Source organism: Maylandia zebra, linkage group LG19, assembly GCF_041146795.1.
Source record: "Maylandia zebra isolate NMK-2024a linkage group LG19, Mzebra_GT3a, whole genome shotgun sequence".
Lineage (NCBI taxonomy): Eukaryota > Metazoa > Chordata > Actinopteri > Cichliformes > Cichlidae > Maylandia > Maylandia zebra.
This window is the reverse complement of record NC_135185.1, coordinates 2,217,929-2,239,082: the sequence shown is the minus strand read 5'-3', so window position 1 is coordinate 2,239,082 and position 21,154 is coordinate 2,217,929. Positions and strand designations below refer to the sequence as shown.

At 43.9% G+C, this 21,154-nt stretch overlaps 1 protein-coding gene across 1 annotated transcript in view; it reads right to left on the bottom strand.

The window, feature by feature from the left end:
- Positions 1-669: 669 nt before the first annotated feature.
- The window catches only part of gabrr2a (gamma-aminobutyric acid type A receptor subunit rho2a), a 78,273-nt gene continuing 57,788 nt past the window's right edge, over positions 670-21,154 (bottom strand). Inside the window, exons 6-9 of the mRNA XM_004564181.4 lie at positions 18,097-18,237; positions 15,237-15,389; positions 8,323-8,531; positions 670-2,939 (exon numbers count right to left, since the gene is read on the bottom strand). Of these exons, the coding sequence (XP_004564238.3) occupies positions 2,604-2,939; positions 8,323-8,531; positions 15,237-15,389; positions 18,097-18,237 (839 nt within the window). The 3' untranslated portion in view covers positions 670-2,603. The remainder of the gene's footprint in view (positions 2,940-8,322; positions 8,532-15,236; positions 15,390-18,096; positions 18,238-21,154) is intronic.

Genomic DNA, 21,154 nt, shown 5'->3' with positions numbered 1-21,154 from the left:
TAAACGTCTGGGAACTGAGGAGATCTTGCTCTTTTGGGAGAGAAATATTGTTGCCCCATTGTAGCCTGATAGATTATTCTAGCTGCTCAACAGTCCTGGGTCTTTTTTCTCATGTTTTTCATTTCAAGACACACCAAATGTTTTTCAGTTGGTGGCCAGATGCTTCTAGTACAAGGCCATGCTGCTGGAAGAGATGCAGTATGTGGTTTTACTGAAATATGCAAACCCTTCCCTGAAGCCATACTCTGGATGGTACATAAGTTGCTCCCCATACCATCAGAGATGGAGGCTTTAAACTGAGTCCTGATAGAAAGGCAGATGGTCCCTCTCCTGTTTAGTCCAGAGGAGCAAGTGCCCAATTCTGTTTTCCAAAAACAATTTCAAATTTTAGTTTGTCTTATTACAGAAGTGTTTTCCACTTTGTTTAAGTCAATTTTTCTTTGTATAACAGAGTTTTAATCTACAGCCATCAAACTGTCTTCACAGATGATTTCTGGAGGTGCTCCTGAGCCTATGCAGTTCACGATAGAATGATACCTGTTCTTAATTCAGTGTCATCTGAGGGTCTGAAGGTAATCGGCATCCAAAATTGATTTTTATCCTTTTATCTAAATTGTAGAACAATGTTTTTCAGAGGTGTCTTCTAAAAACTTCTGGTTTATGATGACCTTTTTGATGCCATGTTTTCTGAAACTTGTAAAGCCGAAGCTGGGCCCATTTAAACCTCTCCCATTCCATCACTTTTGGCTAGAATATACTAAATAATAGAAACATTACCGGTCTATATTGTTAGATGAATGAGTATCCATCACTGTGCTAATTGAACACACCTTCCTTTCAACAGTGATGATGACTGGCTAAGAATGGACACCACTTCATATGCCTCACAGTGATTAGGTTTACTACCTACTGGTCTGTTGACCTCACTGAAATGGTGAGTTTTAAGGAAAATGTGGAAAAAAAATTAACCAGAGCATATGTTATTAGCTCAGTTACCTTGTTGCTGAAACTTGAGCTTCAATTCAGCTAATGTACTCTTATGAGGCAGTCATGTCTTCTAAATAGTGCTGTCAGCGTTAATCTCGTTATTAACATTTATTAACACTGACAGCACTACTTCTAAACCTTACGTATGGAGGCAGGAGTTTGAACATTTAAAATCATTAGAACTAGCTGTATTTTCAACCACTTTGTATTTTTAACTTCCCACCACAGCCTGTGCACATGAAAAATTCTGGAACTTGCCTGTTTCCATCCAAATATTTTTTACATTTTAATTTTATTTAAAAGAGTGTAAAAAATTGTAAATAAGTCCTGCCAGACTGCGGCTTTCAGACTAAAGAAGTGTTAAAAATAGCAGCAGACCAAATCTTTGCTCTGAACCATGCAGACTAATAATTATTCACATTATTGAAACAAACCCATTGCTACGCATATCCACATATTTCTCTGTCTTTTGAGAATTGATTGTTTTTTTTATGTGATTGCGTTGATCAATCACCAGCAAGATGCTAACAGCTGAGTTACTGTTGAGTTAGCCATTATATGATCAGCCCAACTTCTAATACTGACTAACAGACCTTTGATCTTTGTCATGTGTTACTAGTACGTTGAATTTTAGTTCAAGTGTCCTAGGTAAGTGAAATATCTCTGCAGTTATGGTTACATTACAAGAAACTTTGGTATACATAGTATTGTTCTCCACGGCATGAATCCTGAGTTTCTTGATTTCTTTTACAGAGAAAACTTTATGATTATGTATTATTTTCCACTAATGTTACTATATTGACATTCATCAGCTTCACTTTGTATTTAATCAATTTCTTTCATATTTTTAGAAGCCATTCTTCACAAAAACATTTGAGCTGTTCCCATATTTGTTTCTAGAACTCTATACAGCATATAATGAAAATGCTGAAACTGACAGCAGCAAAATAGAAGCAGGTATCCATGTTAAAGCAAAAGCACTTATTCGCCTTTAAGATGATGCGCATACTAACAGAGTAACCTCGGAGAACTCTTAATGTGTGTTCCTCAATCTTAGGTCAGAATATCATTTTAGCTGAAATAACTGTCTTACAAATATGATCAGAGTTCATTATTTATCTATCATATATATATGAAAATAACTGAGTCATGATTAACAATGCGTTGTGACTTTCATTTTATGATTGTTAAAAATCAAAACAATAAATATAAATAAACAATCAATACCTCACGGCATAAATACAGACACTATACACTGTATCTTTATCTATACAATTAAAATACAAAATATACGGTTTCTTCATCATACCAGGAATAGCAGTAATTTGTACAAAGACCTTTTCAATAGCAGCTGACAACTGACAAAGCTAAAAGAGACGACAAGAATTAGCATCAGTGGTTTGGAACAGAATTTATATCTTTTGTTTTTTTTAACTGATTGACATCCCATAGTCACATTGGAAACATTTAAGACATGTTTTGCTCATGTCCTTCATTATAATGATTTAGCAGCACAACAGCACTCAGAATTAGTCCCTTGTCTCACTGATGTAGCATTCATACTATCTGTGTATGCTAATGTCCCCACTGGCCTCAGTCTTGACTGACAGTGTTGTTTAGCAGTATACTGACCAGTAGATAAGATTAAAGAAGATGTATGAACCAGGGAAAATCATTCGGGAGTATTTGTCAATGGCATGCGTGTTCTGGATGATGTTGAGGGCACGAAGGCTCTTCTTCTTCTTCGTTGTTGTGGACTCACTACTCACTGACAGGTGTACCACCATATGATCAGGTTTATCAGAAACCTCGTGCATGTCTGCCTGTACTTCCTCAGGTACTATGGGCTCTTCAGTGTAGCCAGCCAAACTATTGGTGTCAGCTTCACTGTAGGTGCCATCCAACATGGTCATGGTTCGTGTTTGGGAAATACCACAGGTACAGGGCAGTGACTGGCAGGGAAGAAATACAACTGAAGTCATTATTGCATGCAACATCACCACATATCAACAGTTCATCTTTGCTCCAGGACAGAGCAGCTGGAACACAGATTTTTTGAAGATCACTGCATGAATGATAGCTGTCTTGTAAATGTGCCAATCTTATTCATTTCAGCTACTGTTATCAGAAAGGATTGTGTTGTTCAAACTTCTGCTTTAAAAGCTCTCAGTACAGCACAGTGCCATTTGTTTAAATTCATCCATCCATCCATCCATCCATCCATCCATCCATCTTCTTCCACTTTATCTGGGGCTGGGTCGCGGGGGCAGCAGCCTAAGCAGATAAGCCCAGACCTCCCTCTCCCCAGCCACCTCCTCTAACTTATCCGGGAGAACACCAAGGCGTTCCCAGGCCAGCCGAGAGATATAATCTCTCCAGCGTGTCCTGGGTCTGCAGGAGGCATCCTTGTCAGATGCCCGAACCACCTCAGCTGGCTCCTTTCGATGTGGAGGAGCAGCAGCTGCTCTACTCTGAGCCCCTCCCGGTTGGCTGAACTTCTCACCCTATCTCTAAGGGAGAGGCCAGCCACCCTTCGGAGGAAACTCATTTCCGCCGCTTGTATCCACGATCTCGTTCTTTCGGTCATTACCCACAGCTCGTGGCCATAGGTGAGGGTACGGACATAGATCGACTGGTAAATTGAGACCTTCGCTTTTACACTCAGCTCTCTCTTCACTATGAAGGACCGGTGCAGCGTCCGCATCACTGCAGCCGCAGCATCAATCCATCTGTCGATCTTCGGCTCCCTTCTCCCATCACTTGCGAACAAGACCCCGAGATACTTGAACTCCTCCACTTGGGGCAGGAATTCATCCCCGACCCGGAGTGGGCACTCCACCCTTTTCCGTCTGAGAACCACGGCGCTGCTTCACACTCGACTGCAAACCGTTCCAGTGCAAGCTGGAGGCCATCACCCAATGAAGCCAACAGAACCACATCATCTGCAAAAAGCAGAGATGAGATTCTGAGGCCACCCAAGTGAAAGCCTTCCGCCACTTGGCTACGCCTAGAAATCCTGTCCATAAAAATTATGAACAGAATCGGTGACAAAGGGCAGCCCTGGCGGAACCCATCACCCACCGGGAATGAGTCTGACTTATTGCCGGCAATGCGAACCAAGCTCTTTCAAAGGTTGTATAGGGATCGAATGGCCCGTAGCAATGGGCCAGACACCCCGTACTCCCGTAGCATCCCGTAGACACGGTTGAATGCCTTCTTCAAGTCCACAAAACACATGTAGACTGGTTGGGCAAACTCCCATGCGCCCTCAAGTATCCTTGAGAGGATAAAGAGCTCGTCCAGTGTTCTGCAACCAGGGCGAAAACTGCATTGTTCCTTTTGTATCTGAGGTTTGACTAGTGGACGAATTCTCCTTTCCAGCACCCTGGCATAGACTTTCCCAGGGAGGCTGAGGAGTGTGATTCCCCTGTAGTTGGAACACACCCTCCGGTCTCCCTTCTTAAAGATGGGGACCACCACCCCCGTCTGCCAGTCCAGGGGTACTGCCCCTGATCTCCACGCAACATTGTAGAGGCGTGTCAATCAGGACAACCCTACAACGTCCAGAGCCTTCAGGAACTCGGGGTGGACCTTATCCACACCAGGGGCTCTGCCACCAAGGAGTTGTTTAACTGCCTCAGTGACCTCGCCCCCGGAAATTGGCGGGTCATTCCCCTCATCCCCAGACTCTGCTTCCTCCTCGGAAGACATGTCAGAGGGATTAAGGAGGTCCTCGAAGTATTCCTTCCACCGCGCGACAATTTTCTCAGTCGACGTCAGCAGCGCTTCGCCAGCACTATACACAGTGCAGGTAGAGCACCGCTTTCCCCTCCTGAGACGCCTGACGGTTTGCCAGAATCTCTTCGAGGCAGTCCCAAAGTCTTTTTCGATGGCCTCTCCGAACTCCTCCCACACCCGAGTTTTTGCTTCAGCCACTGCCCAAGCCGCATTCCACTTGGCCTGTCGGTACCTGTCAGCTGCCTCCGAAGTCACACTGGCTAACCAAGCCTGATAGGACTCCTTCTTCAGCCTGGTGGCTCCCTTCACCTCTGGTGTCCACCATTTGGTTTGGGGGTTACCACCACGACAGGCACCAACCACTTTGCGGCCGCAGCTAAATGCAGCAGCTTCAATGAAGATGCTGAACATGGTCCATTTGGACTCAATGTCCCCAGTCTCCCTCGGAATGCTGTTGCAGCTCTGCCGGTGGTGTGCGTTGAAGATCTCACAGACTGGGGCCTCTGCTACAGTGGGGCAAAAAAATATTTAGTCAGCCACCGATTGTGCAAGTTCCCCCACCTAAAATGATGACAGAGGTCAGTAATTTGCACCAGAGGTACACTTCAACTATGAGAGACAGAATGTGAAAAAAAAATCCATGAATTCACATGGTAGGATTTGTAAAGAATTTATTCGTAAATCAGGGTGGAAAATAAGTATTTGGTCAATAACAAAAATACAACTCAATACTTTGTAACATAACCTTTGTTGGCAATAACAGAGGTCAAACGTTTACTATAGGTCTTTACCAGGTTTGCACACACAGTAGCTGGTATTTTGGCCCATTCCTCCATGCAGATCTTCTCGAGAGCAGTGATGTTTTGGGGCTGTCGCCGAGCAACACGGACTTTCAACTCCCGCCACAGATTTTCTATGGGGTTGAGGTCTGGAGACTGGCTAGGCCACTCCAGGACTTTCAAATGCTTCTTACGGAGCCACTCCTTTGTTGCCCGGGCGGTGTGTTTTGGATCATTGTCATGTTGGAAGACCCAGCCTCGTTTCATCTTCAAAGTTCTCACTGATGGAAGGAGGTTTTGGCTCAAAATCTCACGATACATGGCCCCATTCATTCTGTCCTTAACACGGATCAGTCGTCCTGTCCCCTTGGCAGAAAAACAGCCCCATAGCATGATGTTTCCACCTTCACAGTAGGTATGGTGTTCTTGGGATGCAACTCAGTATTCTTCTTCCTCCAAACACGACGAGTTGAGTTTATACCAAAAAGTTCTACTTTGGTTTCATCTGACCACATGACATTCTCCCAATCCTCTGCTGTATCATCCATGTGCTCTCTGGCAAACTTCAGACGGGCCTGGACATGCACTGGCTTCAGCAGCGGAACACGTCTGGCACTGCGGGATTTGATTCCCTGCCGTTGTAGTGTGTTACTGATGGTGACCTTTGTTACTTTGGTCCCAGCTCTCTGCAGGTCATTCACCAGGTCCCCCCGTGTGGTTCTGGGATCTTTGCTCACCGTTCTCATGATCATTTTGACCCCACGGGATGAGATCTTGCGTGGAGCCCCAGATCGAGGGAGATTATCAGTGGTCTTGTATGTCTTCCATTTTCTGATGATTGCTCCCACAGTTGATTTTTTCACACCAAGCTGCTTGCCTATTGTAGATTCACTCTTCCCAGTCTGGTGCAGGTCTACAATACTTTTCCTGGTGTCCTTCGAAAGCTCTTTGGTCTTGGCCATGGCGGAGTTTGGAGTCTGACTGTTTGAGGCTGTGGACAGGTGTCTTTTATACAGATGATGAGTTCAAACAGGTGCCATTCATACAGGTAACGAGTGGGGGACAGAAAAGCTTCTTACAGAAGACGTTACAGGTCTGTGAGAGCCAGAGATTTTCCTTGTTTGAGGTGACCAAATACTTATTTTCCACCCTGATTTACCAATAAATTCTTTACAAATCCTACCATGTGGATTCATGGATTTTTTTTTTCACATTCTGTCTCTCACAGTTGAAGTGTACCTCTGGTGCAAATTACTGACCTCTGTCATCATTTTAAGTGGGGGAACTTGCACAATCGGTGGCTGACTAAATACTTTTTTGCCCCACTGTATTACGCTTCCGGGCACCCAACACGTCCCTATATTATGAGATTGGAAAAATGAGGAAACACGAGAATCGTTCAGAATGAATTTACACATGTATGTTTGTTTTACTTAAATCGCTTTGGAAAGACTATCTAACGTCATTAGGTGCACACTGTAGGTGTTCGCAGCACACCCTCACTACGCGTTTAGGTGCACTGGGTCTGTCCAGCGTCCTCCCCTGCCACCTGATCCAAGTCACCACCAGGTGGTGATCAGTTGACAGCTCAGCCCCTCTCTTTACCTGAGTGTCCAGAACATATGGTCGCAGGTCTGGTGGAAAGATTACAAAATCGATCATCGACCTGCGGCCTACAGCATCCTGGTGCCACGTGCATTTATGGACACTCTTATGTTCGAACAAGGTGTTCAATTCAGTTTTATTAATATAGCGCCAATTCATAACAACAGTTGCCTCAAGGCACTTTGGTCTAATCTTAAAAGTAGAGATGTGTCTGTCTCCTGAGTTAACAGAAGGAGATAGAAAGAAAAATAAAGGAGAAGAGTGATAGAGAGAGAAAAGACACTAAAAATCTGCTCCATCACCTGCTGAAGAAAAAAAAGCAAAAAGAAAATAACAGAGTAGGGGAATCACAGCAACAACCAACCAACAAACCAGTAACAGTAAATAATAAATATTGAATGTTACTGAGCAGTATACAGGAGCCTGCAGGCTCCAGCAGGCAGACGGCTACGCCAGAGCAGACCAAGCCCCGGGCCCAGAGACCTGAGATCCAAGGGCCCTCCACACCCCGGGAGGTGCCCAACTGAGCCAGGGGGACCAGGCCCCACCAAGCAGCTGCTGGGAGTGAGCCAGTACTCACCCGAGAACCCAGCGCCAGACACAGAGAACCACGAATGCAATGGCAGGGGGGAGAGATACTTTGGAAAAAGCTGCAATCACAGCACTGTAGGATGGTGACTCCTCCTCGGCTTAGTGATGCTCGTTCCCTTTCTAACATTAAAGACCTCCCTGACTCTGTTCCAACCAGCGTTTCTCCCTGTCCAAGATGTGTACATCCTCATCACTGGAAGACTGGCCTGTAGGTGTAAATAGACTGCGGAGTCCTGGCCTGACAAGATAGCTCTTCTGTGTTGTGCCATCCACCTAGCCAGGGTTCTTTGGTTTCCCTAAATGTATAATTCAACTGTTAAACATCATTCAGGGATGAGATCTCACAAATTTCACTAACTCTAACAAACTGCTGGCCACAAACACTCACTGTTTCTCTGTTCTTTATTTCTGTCTTTATTTCTTTGGCACTCTTGAGGTGTTGCTTGTAAAACAGAAACCCTGACAGATATTGTAGTAAGTGAAGTGACTCGGGAAGAGAGTCTGGAGGTTTTGCCATTTGATACAGCTGAAGGAGTTGAGGTGTGCCTTGTGAGTAGAATGAATTAACCTCTTTTTAGTTACATTACTTTCTCTTTTGATTTATCAGTGCAGTGAAACAAACCTGAGACCGCACTCTCTCTCTCATTTTGCGCTCTCGACGGTCCTGGACAGTGGACAGGTAGTTGACAGCAGCGTATTCCAACACAGACAAGAAGACAAAGACAAAGCTGACCCAGAGATAAATGTCCACAGCTTTGATGTAGGAGACCCTGGGCATGGAGGCATTCACTCCAGTAATGATGGTGGACATGGTCAACACTGTGGTGATGCCTGGACACAGGATACAAAGTTTTACTAAAGTAAACATGTTTGAATCTTAGCATGCATCTTTTTCATATTACATTGTAGACACTACAGCATAATTCTTTTTTATCTTCAGTCAGGGAGCTAATCTTATGTATAGCTAAAAGTGCAGGCGTAAAAGCATTACCCTGATTCAATACCATTGCCACGCAATGCATGTGACATGACAAGGCTGGATATTTGATTATATGCTGAAGATAATAAAATCATCATTTTAAATTAAATATAACTAGAAAATAATAAAAATACATCAGTGCGTTGTGGCCTTGTATAGTGTATTACCTACAATGATAGTAGGTGTTTTAACATCATCGTAAATTTACAAGTGTGAGTTTTAGAAATTTGTTGGATCTCTCACAACCACTTGTAATTGCAAAACTATTAACAACTGAATTCTGTCATGATCCTGGGTCTTTTGACCCAGCGTTTTAAGTTTGAGTTTATTTTGTTCATTAGGTTATCTAAGTTCATTTGGTTATTAGACTCCTTGTGTTTTCTTCCCCTGTATTTAAGTTTCCCCTCAACCTTCGTGTTTCATGCTGCGTGTCTTATGTTATCAAGTTTGTATTATCATGTCTGTCTCATGTTTCCTGCTTTATTTTGAAGGAGTCGTGTGTTCTTTGTTCATTGTATTTAGTTTCACTTCCCTTGTCCTGTCATTAGGCTCATGTCAGTCAGCTGTTCCTCCATGTGTTCCCACTTCCCCTAATCACCTGCTGTGTATTTAAGTCCTCTATTTTCAGTGTGTGATTGTCAGGTCGTCTGTTGTTCATGCCATGCTTCCAAGTTTCTTGTCTAGGTTTTTCTTATTGTTTGTTTAGATTCCCCAGTTTAGGTTTGTGTTAATTTTGCTTCAGTTTGCCTTGCCCTTTGTTTGTACCTTTTCTACCAGCCATATTAAACGGCTCGCCTTTTGTTAACATTTCAAGTTCTGTTCCCTGTTCCTTGGAGTCTGCGTTTTGGGTCCTTTTCTCAATTCATACAGTCTGCTCTCGCCAGACTGTGACAGAACGACCTGACCAGAATGGACCCAGCAGACATCTTTGAGGATTTTTGGGAGTTCAGCACTCGTGTGACCATTCTCCATGGACAGTGGAAAATCTATTCTGCGTGCAGACAGGAGAGTGAGAAGGAGTCAGTTAGAGTTCAGCTGCACCGGATTCTGTCTGCATACCCGGCTTACATGGAGGGATTGTCGGAGGATTTGCACGGCTTCATCCGCACCGTGTTGCCAAAGCAGCCCCCCAGCATGCAGACTGAATTACTCCAGCCCCTCTGTGACGCAGCCCTCCCTATGCCAGCTATAGGAGCTAAAGTTGGCGTGTTGAGTCTCCCGCCTGTCTCCATGTCCATGTCGCCACTGCAGCAGACAAGTGCTGCGTTTTCCTCACCTCAACCGGTGGCTGCTTCCAGCGCTACATTCATCTCAGCCGTAGCGGCGCCGGCCTCCACGACCACGGCTTCCAGGAGGAGGCGGCGTCCAGGTCGTCACCACGGCTCACAGCAACATGAGGTGGGTGATTGTATTCTGAATCCACGCGTTTTTTCTAAGGACAATATTGGAACAAACACTGCCTTAAAGGTTCATGGGCATGTTTATGAAATGACTAAGACTGAAAAATCACCAGCCAAGTCTTCCACGGAATATCTTATCCCTCTGCACAATTACCTAGCATCCCAGTGTATTGATCATGCTATGAACTTTGCTTCTAAGAAGCCAAATTATAAGACTGTTTGCACTGGAAGTGCTAGCCATGAGGCTCAGCTAAGCTACTGTGGGACCGAGATCCAGGCCAGGTTGGGGCCAGGGGCTGAGTTGGAGTTTGTGCAGCCTTTTCCTGTGTCTGCTGGGGGGCCCGAGGAGCCCGTCCAGCCACCACCTGCGGCTGCCTCACTGTCGCCTGGTCCAGCTTCTGCTTCTGCTTTGCCCGTCCAGCCTCATGCCACGTCAGCTGGAGGGCCCGAGGAGCCCGTCCAGTCTCATGCCACGTCAGCTGGGGGTTCAGGAGAACCGCACCAGCCTCATGCCACGTCAGCTGGAGGGCCCGAGGAGCCCGTCCAGTCTCATGCCACGTCAGCTGGGGGTTCAGGAGAACCGCACCAGCCTCATGCCACGTCAGCTGGGGGTTCAGGAGAACCGCACCAGCTTCACGCCACGTCAGCTGGAGGGTCCAAGGGGCCCGTTCAGTCACCAGCTGCTCCACCAGCAGCCTCATCCACGTTTGCAGCTGATGTGTCTTCATCCACACTAGCTGCGGCCTCCGTGTCTCCGTCCACGTCGTCGCCTGGTCCAGCTTCGTCAGAGTCTTCAGCCTCGTCTGGTCCAGCTTCGTCAGAGTCTTCAGCCTCGTCGGGTCCGGCCTCAGAGTCTTCAGCCTCGTCGGGTCCGGCCTCAGAGTCTTCAGCCTTGCCTGGTCCGGCCTCAGAGTCTTCAGCCTTGCCTGGTCCGGCCTCAGAGTCTTCAGCCTTGCCTGGTCCGGCCTCTGCCTCTGCTACGCCTGGTCCTGCCTCTGCTGCGTCTGGCCCTGCCTCGCCTCAGCCAGAGGTCTCCGCACCTGCTGGCCCTGCCTCGCCTGGTCCTGTTGTGCCAGCTGGAGGTTCAGCCAAGCGCGCCCAGCATCCTTCCACGCCATCGCCTGCAGCGCCGCCACCTGCGGCTTCCACGCCGTCACCTGCAGCGCCATTATCTGTGCCTGCCACGCCTCAGCCTTGTCTCCTTCCACCTGCCAAGCCACGTCCAGGTCCAGCACGGCTGTTTCCGGAGCCTGTCAGGACAGCCTGTCGACGGAAACCAACCAAACCATCCAAGGATTATCGTCCACGCCGTCGACCACCCGCCAAGCCGCCCGACAGGTCTCGTCCACGTCACCGCCGGCCACGAGCCAAGCCACCCGACAGGTCTCGTCCATGTTGCCGCCGGCCACGAGCCAAGCCACCCGAGTGTGGCCAGCCATGCTTGCTTCGCCACTGCCACCTTCCACATGGCCGGCCCCCTGAACCCTTGAACTATGGACTACTGTGCCATCGGCCTCCAGGTCGGCCACCTGAACTACTGTGCCATGAACTCCTTTTCTGCCAAGATCATGGTCGCCCTCCTGAAACAGGGTCTCGGACTCTTAAGCCCTTGTGTTTGGACTGAGTGCTTCGGTTTCTTTGTTTTGTTTCTGGCCCTCCATCCTGGACCCCCACCGCCCGCCCTGGGTGGGTTGTGTTGATTTTGTTTCATGTTTGTTTTCTTGCTGCTTCTTTTCTTTGTTCATGGTTTTGGGCGTCTGGAATCCGCCCTTGAAGGGGGGGCTCTGTCATGATCCTGGGTCTTTTGACCCAGCGTTTTAAGTTTGAGTTTATTTTGTTCATTAGGTTATCTAAGTTCATTTGGTTATTAGACTCCTTGTGTTTTCTTCCCCTGTATTTAAGTTTCCCCTCAACCTTCGTGTTTCATGCTGCGTGTCTTATGTTATCAAGTTTGTATTATCATGTCTGTCTCATGTTTCCTGTTTTATTTTGAAGGAGTCGTGTGTTCTTTGTTCATTGTATTTAGTTTCACTTCCCTTGTCCTGTCATTAGGCTCATGTCAGTCAGCTGTTCCTCCATGTGTTCCCACTTCCCCTAATCACCTGCTGTGTATTTAAGTCCTCTATTTTCAGTGTGTGATTGTCAGGTCGTCTGTTGTTCATGCCATGCTTCCAAGTTTCTTGTCTAGGTTTTTCTTATTGTTTGTTTAGATTCCCCAGTTTAGGTTTGTGTTAATTTTGCTTCAGTTTGCCTTGCCCTTTGTTTGTACCTTTTCTACCAGCCATATTAAACGGCTCGCCTTTTGTTAACATTTCAAGTTCTGTTCCCTGTTCCTTGGAGTCTGCGTTTTGGGTCCTTTTCTCAATTCATACAGTCTGCTCTCGCCAGACTGTGACAGAATTCAATTTAATTAAATTTATATAGTGCCAAATCACAATAACACTTCCCTCAAAACACTTTATATTGTAAGGTAAAGACCCTATAATAATAAAAAGAAAACAGAGAATCCCCAACAATTATATGACCCCATAAATCAGAGACAAAGTCTGAGAATTCGGACAGAACCTCAGCCTAGGTGGATGATGGGTAACAACAAATAAGACTGGTTGTTTGATTTTTCCAGCTGGGGTGGACAAGGCTAAGTGTCAGGCTTTTGAATGAATTAAAATTCTGTCTAGGTCTTTGGTTGATTAATCAACTGGTGTGGAATAATGTGCAAACACACATTATTACTCAAGGATGTCAAGGACTAACTAAACATCTGAAGCAGTGAGCAAGACAGTGCAGGAGAGACGAGTGAAGTGGCCATGCTGCTAGCGAGTTTTTAATTAAATTGGCTACGCAGATAAGCTACACAAAAACACCAGTGTGTGTTGTAACAGGAAGAGATACTCTACTGCAAGAGAGAGAGCCAACCTGAATGTCATTTCATTTTTCTAATACCTCCATTTTTTTTACAGCAGGATGAGTCCAGATGTCTTTAAAGGACCAATGTGTTACAGGTGATCACATGCAAAGTATGAGCAATTTTCTGTATAATCGCATTAAACTATGAATCATTGCTTTTCATTTGTTTAAAATGAACCAATGTTATCTACATTTGGTCTGCCAAGCATACTGTGAAGTCACAGTAGTTTCTCCTACATGCTTGGAATGTGAGGAATTGAGTTCGGCAACCTCAGATCCAACACAGTGCTCGCCTCATTTCACTTCAGTGATAGGCTTGCAATTGTTTCATGTTTTCCTGGTTTTAAAAAGACCAAAACTAGTAGTGTGTTAGTTCATCTCTCAAAAGGACCATCTGTGGCTTAAAGACCTTATCATGTTCATTCCGACTGATGGTATCAATCTTTAACAGCTCCATATTTATAGAATTGAAAAATGCTTCTTAAAACAGCTTGACCATGCACAGTTCTTGCTGGGTCGTGTCTGGATTTTTTCCATCTTGTTTTTCATTTGAAGTTATAATATCAGTACATTTGGTTCTGTTGGCCACAGAACCAAATGAAATGGTGCATACAGCAGTCGCTGACATTGTTTGTGTGGCATGGGGACATTTCTTAAAGATTAACAAGTAGTAAGAGGACATGACTGGGAATTTGGAAATTCTTTTTATAAATTAAGAGAATATTAGAAGATGAAGACGTCAATTATAGATAACTGATAAATGTACAGCCTATTCAAAATGAGTATATATTTTGTCTTTTTAAGTCCTTTGTTAAACAGGTCTTTAAAGATTAATTTAAGTGAAACATTATTAACATTTAATTTATTATAAGGGAATCAAATCCATAATAGGCTTAGTTTAAATGTCATGTAAAGTTAATAAAAAGGTTATTCTCTAGTCCATTTTATTAAAAATCATTTTGTTTGAGAAGCTCATTAATGTAGGGAGTCCAGTAGAATGACTCCATTAATGAAGTGAGGAGGTGGGGAGCATGTACACTAGAAAATTGGGTGGCTGCAGAATTTTGGCTAGAACCATATAATTTTAGACACTGGTACATTTTTGCACTTTTCCAGCTGTGTACCAAAACCTATTCAGTTTACAGTTATGGGATGAAAAATTGGTTACATTTAGCTTTTAACTGAGAGGTGAGACGCCCCCCCTCCCCCCCCCCCCCCAATTCTGGAGGCTTAAATGTTATCAAACAACTGACTGAGAAAGTCTTTAAGCAGGTAAAAGGTCTGGAATTGTTCAAAAGTTGTGTTAGCATTCCAAAGGTGTTTATTTGAACACACAGCATGTATTCAAAGCAGCCAATGCAGGTTAAACTGGTCATTGTTGGCAATATTAGCTGAAGAGCTAAAATAAAATTCTGTAGGTAAATCCATTGAATGACAGTAAGTGCGGGTTAAAACGTCTTGATGCATGCTCAATCATCCAGGTAAGTAAATCTCCAAAAGTTGATTCTGCTCATCTGGACGTAGCGTTTTCAGCGGGAGAAACATTTCCCCAATTAGATTTGGGGAAACCTGCAGTCAGCTGAGACTGAAGAAGTCACCTGGATGATGACGAAACGTTTCTCCCACTGAAAACGCTACGTCCAGATGAACAGAATCAACTTTTGGAGACAGTAAGTGAGCTGTTTTTCAATTTAATAGGAGGTAGAGAACCAACCTTTCTGCTTTATGTGTTACTTTTTTTTTTTTTAACATACTTGTCAGGTACTCTTAAAAGAATTCTCAAAGGAAAAAACACCAGAATTAGCTACCTGTTAATTTCATCTGCATAGACTGCCCAAGGACTGCCTGAGCAACTTTCAAATTTAAATTGCTGCTGTAAATTATTAAATGCACAAAGCAGAAAGAAGAAAAAAACAGACCTTCAAACAGTCACGTAAAAACATCTCCACCAACTGAATTTAATAAGAGCGATAAGCTGAGCCATAAGAGAAGTAAGGGGGAAAGCAGATGCCTGCGTGACAAGTACAGCAACAGCCCCAATACAGAAAATAATTCAAAAGAAAAGTAAGCGTGGTATAGCGTGGGAGGCTTGTGTGATGACACATGTATGTGTGTATTCCCAGTTGGTGGAGCTATGTCACAACGAGCTTTCATCATTCCACAGAGACAGATTTTCCTCAGGCATGCAGAGCCTCTTCAAAGAACATTTGATATGAGTTTCTTTTCTTTTTTCTCTCTTTTTCTTTTTACCCAAGGAGACTCTGGCTGGCACAGCCCGGCGGTCAATCCAGAATGACACCCATGAAAGCATCACCATGAGTGTGGCGGGAAAGTACGTCTGCAGCAGGAAGAAGAAGATGTGCCGTCTCAATGTGAAGTTGATGTAGAGACGATTGTACCAGCCTGAAAACACAACAAGAGACCTTCTCAGAGTGGTAAAACAGTCAGAGCTTTCCTTACCTGAAATGTCAAGATTTTGCATGAGGTGTCAAATGTGTAGGTGTAAGATGTAAGAAGTGAAGAATTCTGCTTCTTATTTCCTCTAAAGTACTGCAACAAAATGTATGACTTTTGCCCTCTAACCTAATAACATAAAAACTGCCTGGTGACAGATAGAAACAAAAAGCAGCCTAACCAAATATTTTTCTTCTTCGAGAAAACAGCTGGAAGATCCACAGGGCCTTCCTCGATTATAAACCACTGGTTATCCGCAAGAAACATCTGATAAAACCCACGCACTGGCTTAAAAACTCATGAAATGAAATCAGTGCTTAACTAAGTGCTTAACCAGTGTAAAGACTTTCAGACAGATGTAATATGTAACGTTTGAATGCTCGTTATTTGTGCAGCAAAATTTAGAATGTTCAGCAGCAAAAGACATTTATAAAGATGAGTCTCCTGGGTTTCTGAGAAAGGTATTTTTCAAATAATAAAGTGATGCTTTTAAAATCACACCCTCTGGGTGGCTCTTGCCAGCTATTTCAAATTCTTCAATCCGTATTTGGTGAGTTGAACTTTATTGTAGTTAAACAATTTCTATACCTTTTTTTTTTTAAATCCAGAAATACTATCACTAACATTTCTGCCTTGAAAAAGAATGCAGAACTTCAGAGTTTATGCTGGGGATAGGTTGTAGATAGGTTGTATCAAGAAAGGTGGGATAGAGACAGATTGAAGTCCCCCTGACTTACCTCTCATCACCTCAGAGACAGGACGAAAAGGCTTAACATCCAGTCAGAGTTTCTTTGTGTGGTTTAGTAAATCATCCTTATTCTTAAGTTTGAGCAGTGATCTTGTAATGGTAAATGGCCTGCATTTGTATAGCGCTTTTCTAGTCCATAGGACCCCAAAGCACTTTACACTACATTCAGTCATTCACACACACATTCACACACTGGCGATGGCAAGCTACATTGTAGCCACAGCTGCCCTGGGGCGCACTGACAGAGGCGAGGCTGCCGGACACAGGCGCCACCGGGCCCTCTGACCACCACCGGTAGGCAAACATGGGGTTAGTATCTTGCCCAAGGATATTTGGCATGCAGCCAGGATGCAGCCTGGGATCGAACCACCGACCTTCTGATTAGTGGCTGACCTGCTCTGCCACCTGAGCTACAGCCACGTGATCAAGCTTCGACCTTGGCAAATATTTTAAAGTTGAACAAATATAACAAATAAGCCAATACAACCTATGAAATGATTCCAAGACAGGTCTAACTGAGAGGCTGTGTAGAAACAGCCTTAGGAGGTGTGTGTGTGTGTGTGTGTGTGTGTGTGTGTGTGTGTGTGTGTGCGTGCGTGCGTGCGTGCGTGCGTGCGTGCGTGCGTGCGTGTGTGTGTGTGTGTGTGTGTGTGTGTTTTGCAGGATGGGGAGGAGCCACCAAAGAATGTCTGATTTTTATAATGTATAATTTAATAAAAATAAGTTCTATTAAGAAAAAGTGAGTATTCCTCTATATTTGAATTGTGTTAAAATGGATGTACATATGAGAATGTATTAATGACAAATCTACCTGAAGTAGAATTACCTGAAACAAATGAAACATTAAGATATTGTATCCATAGCTGACTGAAGGTTCAAATGCTGTGTAATTATTAAAAGTATATTAAGTATTACATGGAAAAGAAAAAAATGCAATGAAGTGATTTCAATGACTTGTGATTGCTATTATTATTTGATTCTGCTTTTGCTTTGCTCCTGCTAAATTGTTTCAATTTGATATCCTGTAATTAAAGTCATTTTTAATCGTTTGTGAAACAGTAAAGGTATATTTCTGAGTATTAATCCTTTTGGTATAAATAGGTCTTACAGGTTACTCTAGCCCTTTGAAAGTAACAGAACTTTGAGGTCTACTGTCCAGGCCCCAAAATTTAACCCAGTGCACCAATTTAGAGGGTATCTGCCATAACAGGTATCACTGGTAAGATACCGGGCCTGCAAGGCTATTCAGACACTCGTTTATGCTTTTCATCATCTCATTAATTTCCGAAGTATCAAGAAGAATTGCTATACTAAACAAAGCAAACGTCCACTCACTGGAAAATAAACGGAACCATCTCAGACAGGATGTAACATCAACATGAGAGGTGAAAGACAGTTGTTTACTCGTGCTTACTGAGACCTGGCTTAGCAGGGCTAACCATATGCTTATTTAGATAAGCATGAAATAAAGAAACATAAAAACATGAAGATATGATAATAATTTGTACTCCATGTAGTGGTCCAGACTTGGTATTGGTCCCACCAGATTGACAGTTGTATTTGACTTGTTATTACCGGCTAATTCCATGATGTCTTTCTACCTCTGTAAACTTAAAGTTGTTGTTTCTACTTTTCATTATTTACTGTTATAAATGATTTCATTTTCAATGAGTTTAACTTAGGCTCAGTTTGACTATTTGAGGATTTCAGATTCTTTAAAAACCTCCCCCTTAAAACCATGCTAGCATAGCAGCCAATATAAAAGGTCCGAATTTATCCTAAGGGTGGAATTAAAGGAAAGGTTATATGTTGACTGTACCCAGTAAGTAAGTGCAAGCCTGTATAGATACACAAAAACATAATTTAAAAAGCATCAAGAACTTATGATTTTTTGTTAAGTGTTTATACCTGTGCTGCTATAGAAGGCCAAGCGAGATGTGGTATGAAACTTCTGAATAAGAAACTGTGATAAGGAGATACGATCATCAATGCTGAGGGACTCATCTCCGCTCTTCCAGTACAGCATCAAGTCTTCATCTGTGTAAGCATCTGTAAAACACCATGCAGTAATAAGCTTAGACTTGGCCAGTAGAACTTTTAACCATTTCTTTACATTAAGAAAAAAAAAGAAAAACAAAACAAAACAGAGGAGCAACCTAAATCAAAAGTAAAGAAACTGCAACTTAAAACTGTCAGAAGAATATATATTAGTATGCACATAACATGAAAAAACTACTCATACCACATATGAGTAGTACCAACCATTTGATTAGTAGATGATCTGCTCTATAGCCTGAGCTATAGCAACCTTAGTAAGGGATTGTATTTATTGTATTATTAAGGCAGTGCTGGACAGGATTTATAAATATTATGCCAAGCACTGTCTCTTCAGCAAATGTAAAATGTACCACTGAAAAAAGAGCCAGTTTGAAGTGGTACTCAAGAAATTTACTACACAATGCAACTGTCTTCTGTTGCAATTCCTTAACTGTCTTTTGTTGAGATTTTGAAGCTTCGCATAGTTCACAGATAAATTTAAAACATGAGAGGATGTAATGTATAGAGACACTAGTGTGTGCTGGCTTTCCTGGCAGCCTTTTTGATGCCTTTAAAAATAAAGGAATGAACAGGCTGAAGGTGCAGTGTACCTGGGTACTAAGGTGCCCAGGTACACAGGTAGCTCTATCTCTGGATAGTAAGAAGAGTATTGCAGAAATAACAGGGAAAATTATGTTTTTTATGCACAGAGCCACAGTTACTTGAACCCTTGGATCCTACAATCAAGACATCCACTGGATGGCATTTACTTGGCCTAGTTTGATTGCACTTTCAGGGATTTCTGACAACATTTTTTTGTATTAAATATAATTAATTTGCTGTTGCTGAAGTTATATAATGAGAAATGGCAGTTTGTGGGATTTTTCCTGTTTTCATTGTCCTGTTTGTGGTAATGCAAATCTACTACTGGTCCTGGTCCTGTCCTGTCACCATCCTCAATCTGGGGCCTAGTAGACGGAGGAGACATCTGGAAAAAAAAGCAGGGTAAGAGGAGTGGCCTACGCTTCTTCATTAATGCCCATTCACTCGCCAACGAAACAGACTCAAACAGACTCAAACAGACTCAGCCAATAGCTTCGGTCGAGGATGCAGGATTGACAGCTGCGTGGTGATTGGCGGAAAACAACACCGACTGGCAGTGGAGCTAGAGGGGTGTTTATTGTTGGCCACAGAGGTCCCTAACCCTAACCAGCATCCAGACTGATGGTGAAACAACTAGTAACTTAGTGTTCCAACTTTCAGAAGAAGGAACTGGTTTCACAGATAGAGATCGACGAGGTGCAACACAAATGATATGGCAAGGGGGAGCCAGGTGGGAGATATCATCACCCCCACCCAAGATTGGGCACCAAGTATGAAGTAGTGACCTGAAAGATAGGATCATGGCAAAGCTGGAAAGCTGGACCGTACGAAGCCGGTTACCAAGATTGCATGAAGTACCCTCTGAAGATCTACTAGAAGATGTGAATGCAGCACTATGTACAATCCCTACTGCAACCATCATCGAGACTAATCAGCTGATCTACACAACAGCAGCATTAATCAGTGAGATGCTTGGCTATAAGATGAAAAGCCAGAAGGAACAGTACCCTACATTGAGAAGGAGATTAGAAGCCAAGATCAAGTTAGCACAGAGGGAAGTTGGCCAACTATCGGCGTTACAGAAAGGTGTGATGAAGAAGGTGCCGAAGAAGTACAGCAAGCAGTCCATACCTGAGGCCTTGGAAACTGCCAAGCAAAGACTCACAGCCTTGGCCAACTACTTGAAGAGGTATACCAGAGAAATAGAGGGCAGGAGAACAAACCAGCTGTACTCCACCAAACCATCCAAGGTGTACTCTCAATGGCAGGGGAAGAATATGAGAACAGCACCACCAAGGCTGGAGACAGAGTAATACTGGAACAGCATAAGTCAGAGGGATGCAACCTACAATGGCAATGCTCAGTGGCTAGTGGATCTAAGAGCAGACCACCGCAAACTCCCTGAACAGGGTCCAGTAAGCATTACAGTGGCAAACATCTAGCTGCTGGACAGCAACAGGCCATGACATGATTCATGCCTACTGGCTGAAGAAGCTGATTGCACTCCATGAGCATCTGGCAGCAAAAATGAACAGGCTCCTAAGGGATGAAACACAGAGAATGGCCCGACAGTCCTGATCCCCAATACCAGAGGCGTAAAACACCAGCTCCTGGTATATGGAGCAGTCACCTGAGACTGCAAGACTAGGCTGGCCAACCTGTGCACTGCCTGGATTGACTACAAGGCCTATGACTTGATGCCCCACACATGGATCCTGGAATGCCTAGAACTATACAAGATTAACAGGATCCTAAGAGTCTTCATCAGGAACTCAGTGGGGATGTGGTGAACAGCACTAGAAGCCAACTTCAAACCAATAGCCGAAGTCACCATCAAGTGCGGGATCTACCAAGGAGTTGCCCATTCCCCACTGCTGTTCTTCACAGGTCTGAACCCGACTACAAAATAGAGCAGTTGTCAGCCACCTCCTCTACATCGATGAAATCAAGCTGTATGCCAGGAGTGAACGAGACATCGATTCACTGATCCACACCACGAAGATATACAGCAACGATATCAGAATGTCAGTTGGACGGTAGTCAGAACTGAAGGATCGCACTACCGGGAGACAACATTGCAGACATTGAGGACAGCTACAAGTATTTGGAAATCCCACAAGCAAATGGAATCAGGAAGAGGCCACTTGGAAAGCTGCAACCACCAAGTACCTGCAGTACAAAAGGTCAGGCAAGTCCTGAAGAGTCAGCGGAATGGTAGGATCAAGATCCGGGGTGTCAACACCTTGTAGGTGTTGACAGGAGATAGAAATCAAGAACAAGGAAGACAAGGAAGCTCTTGACCATGTATGGAAGGTTTAACCTCAAA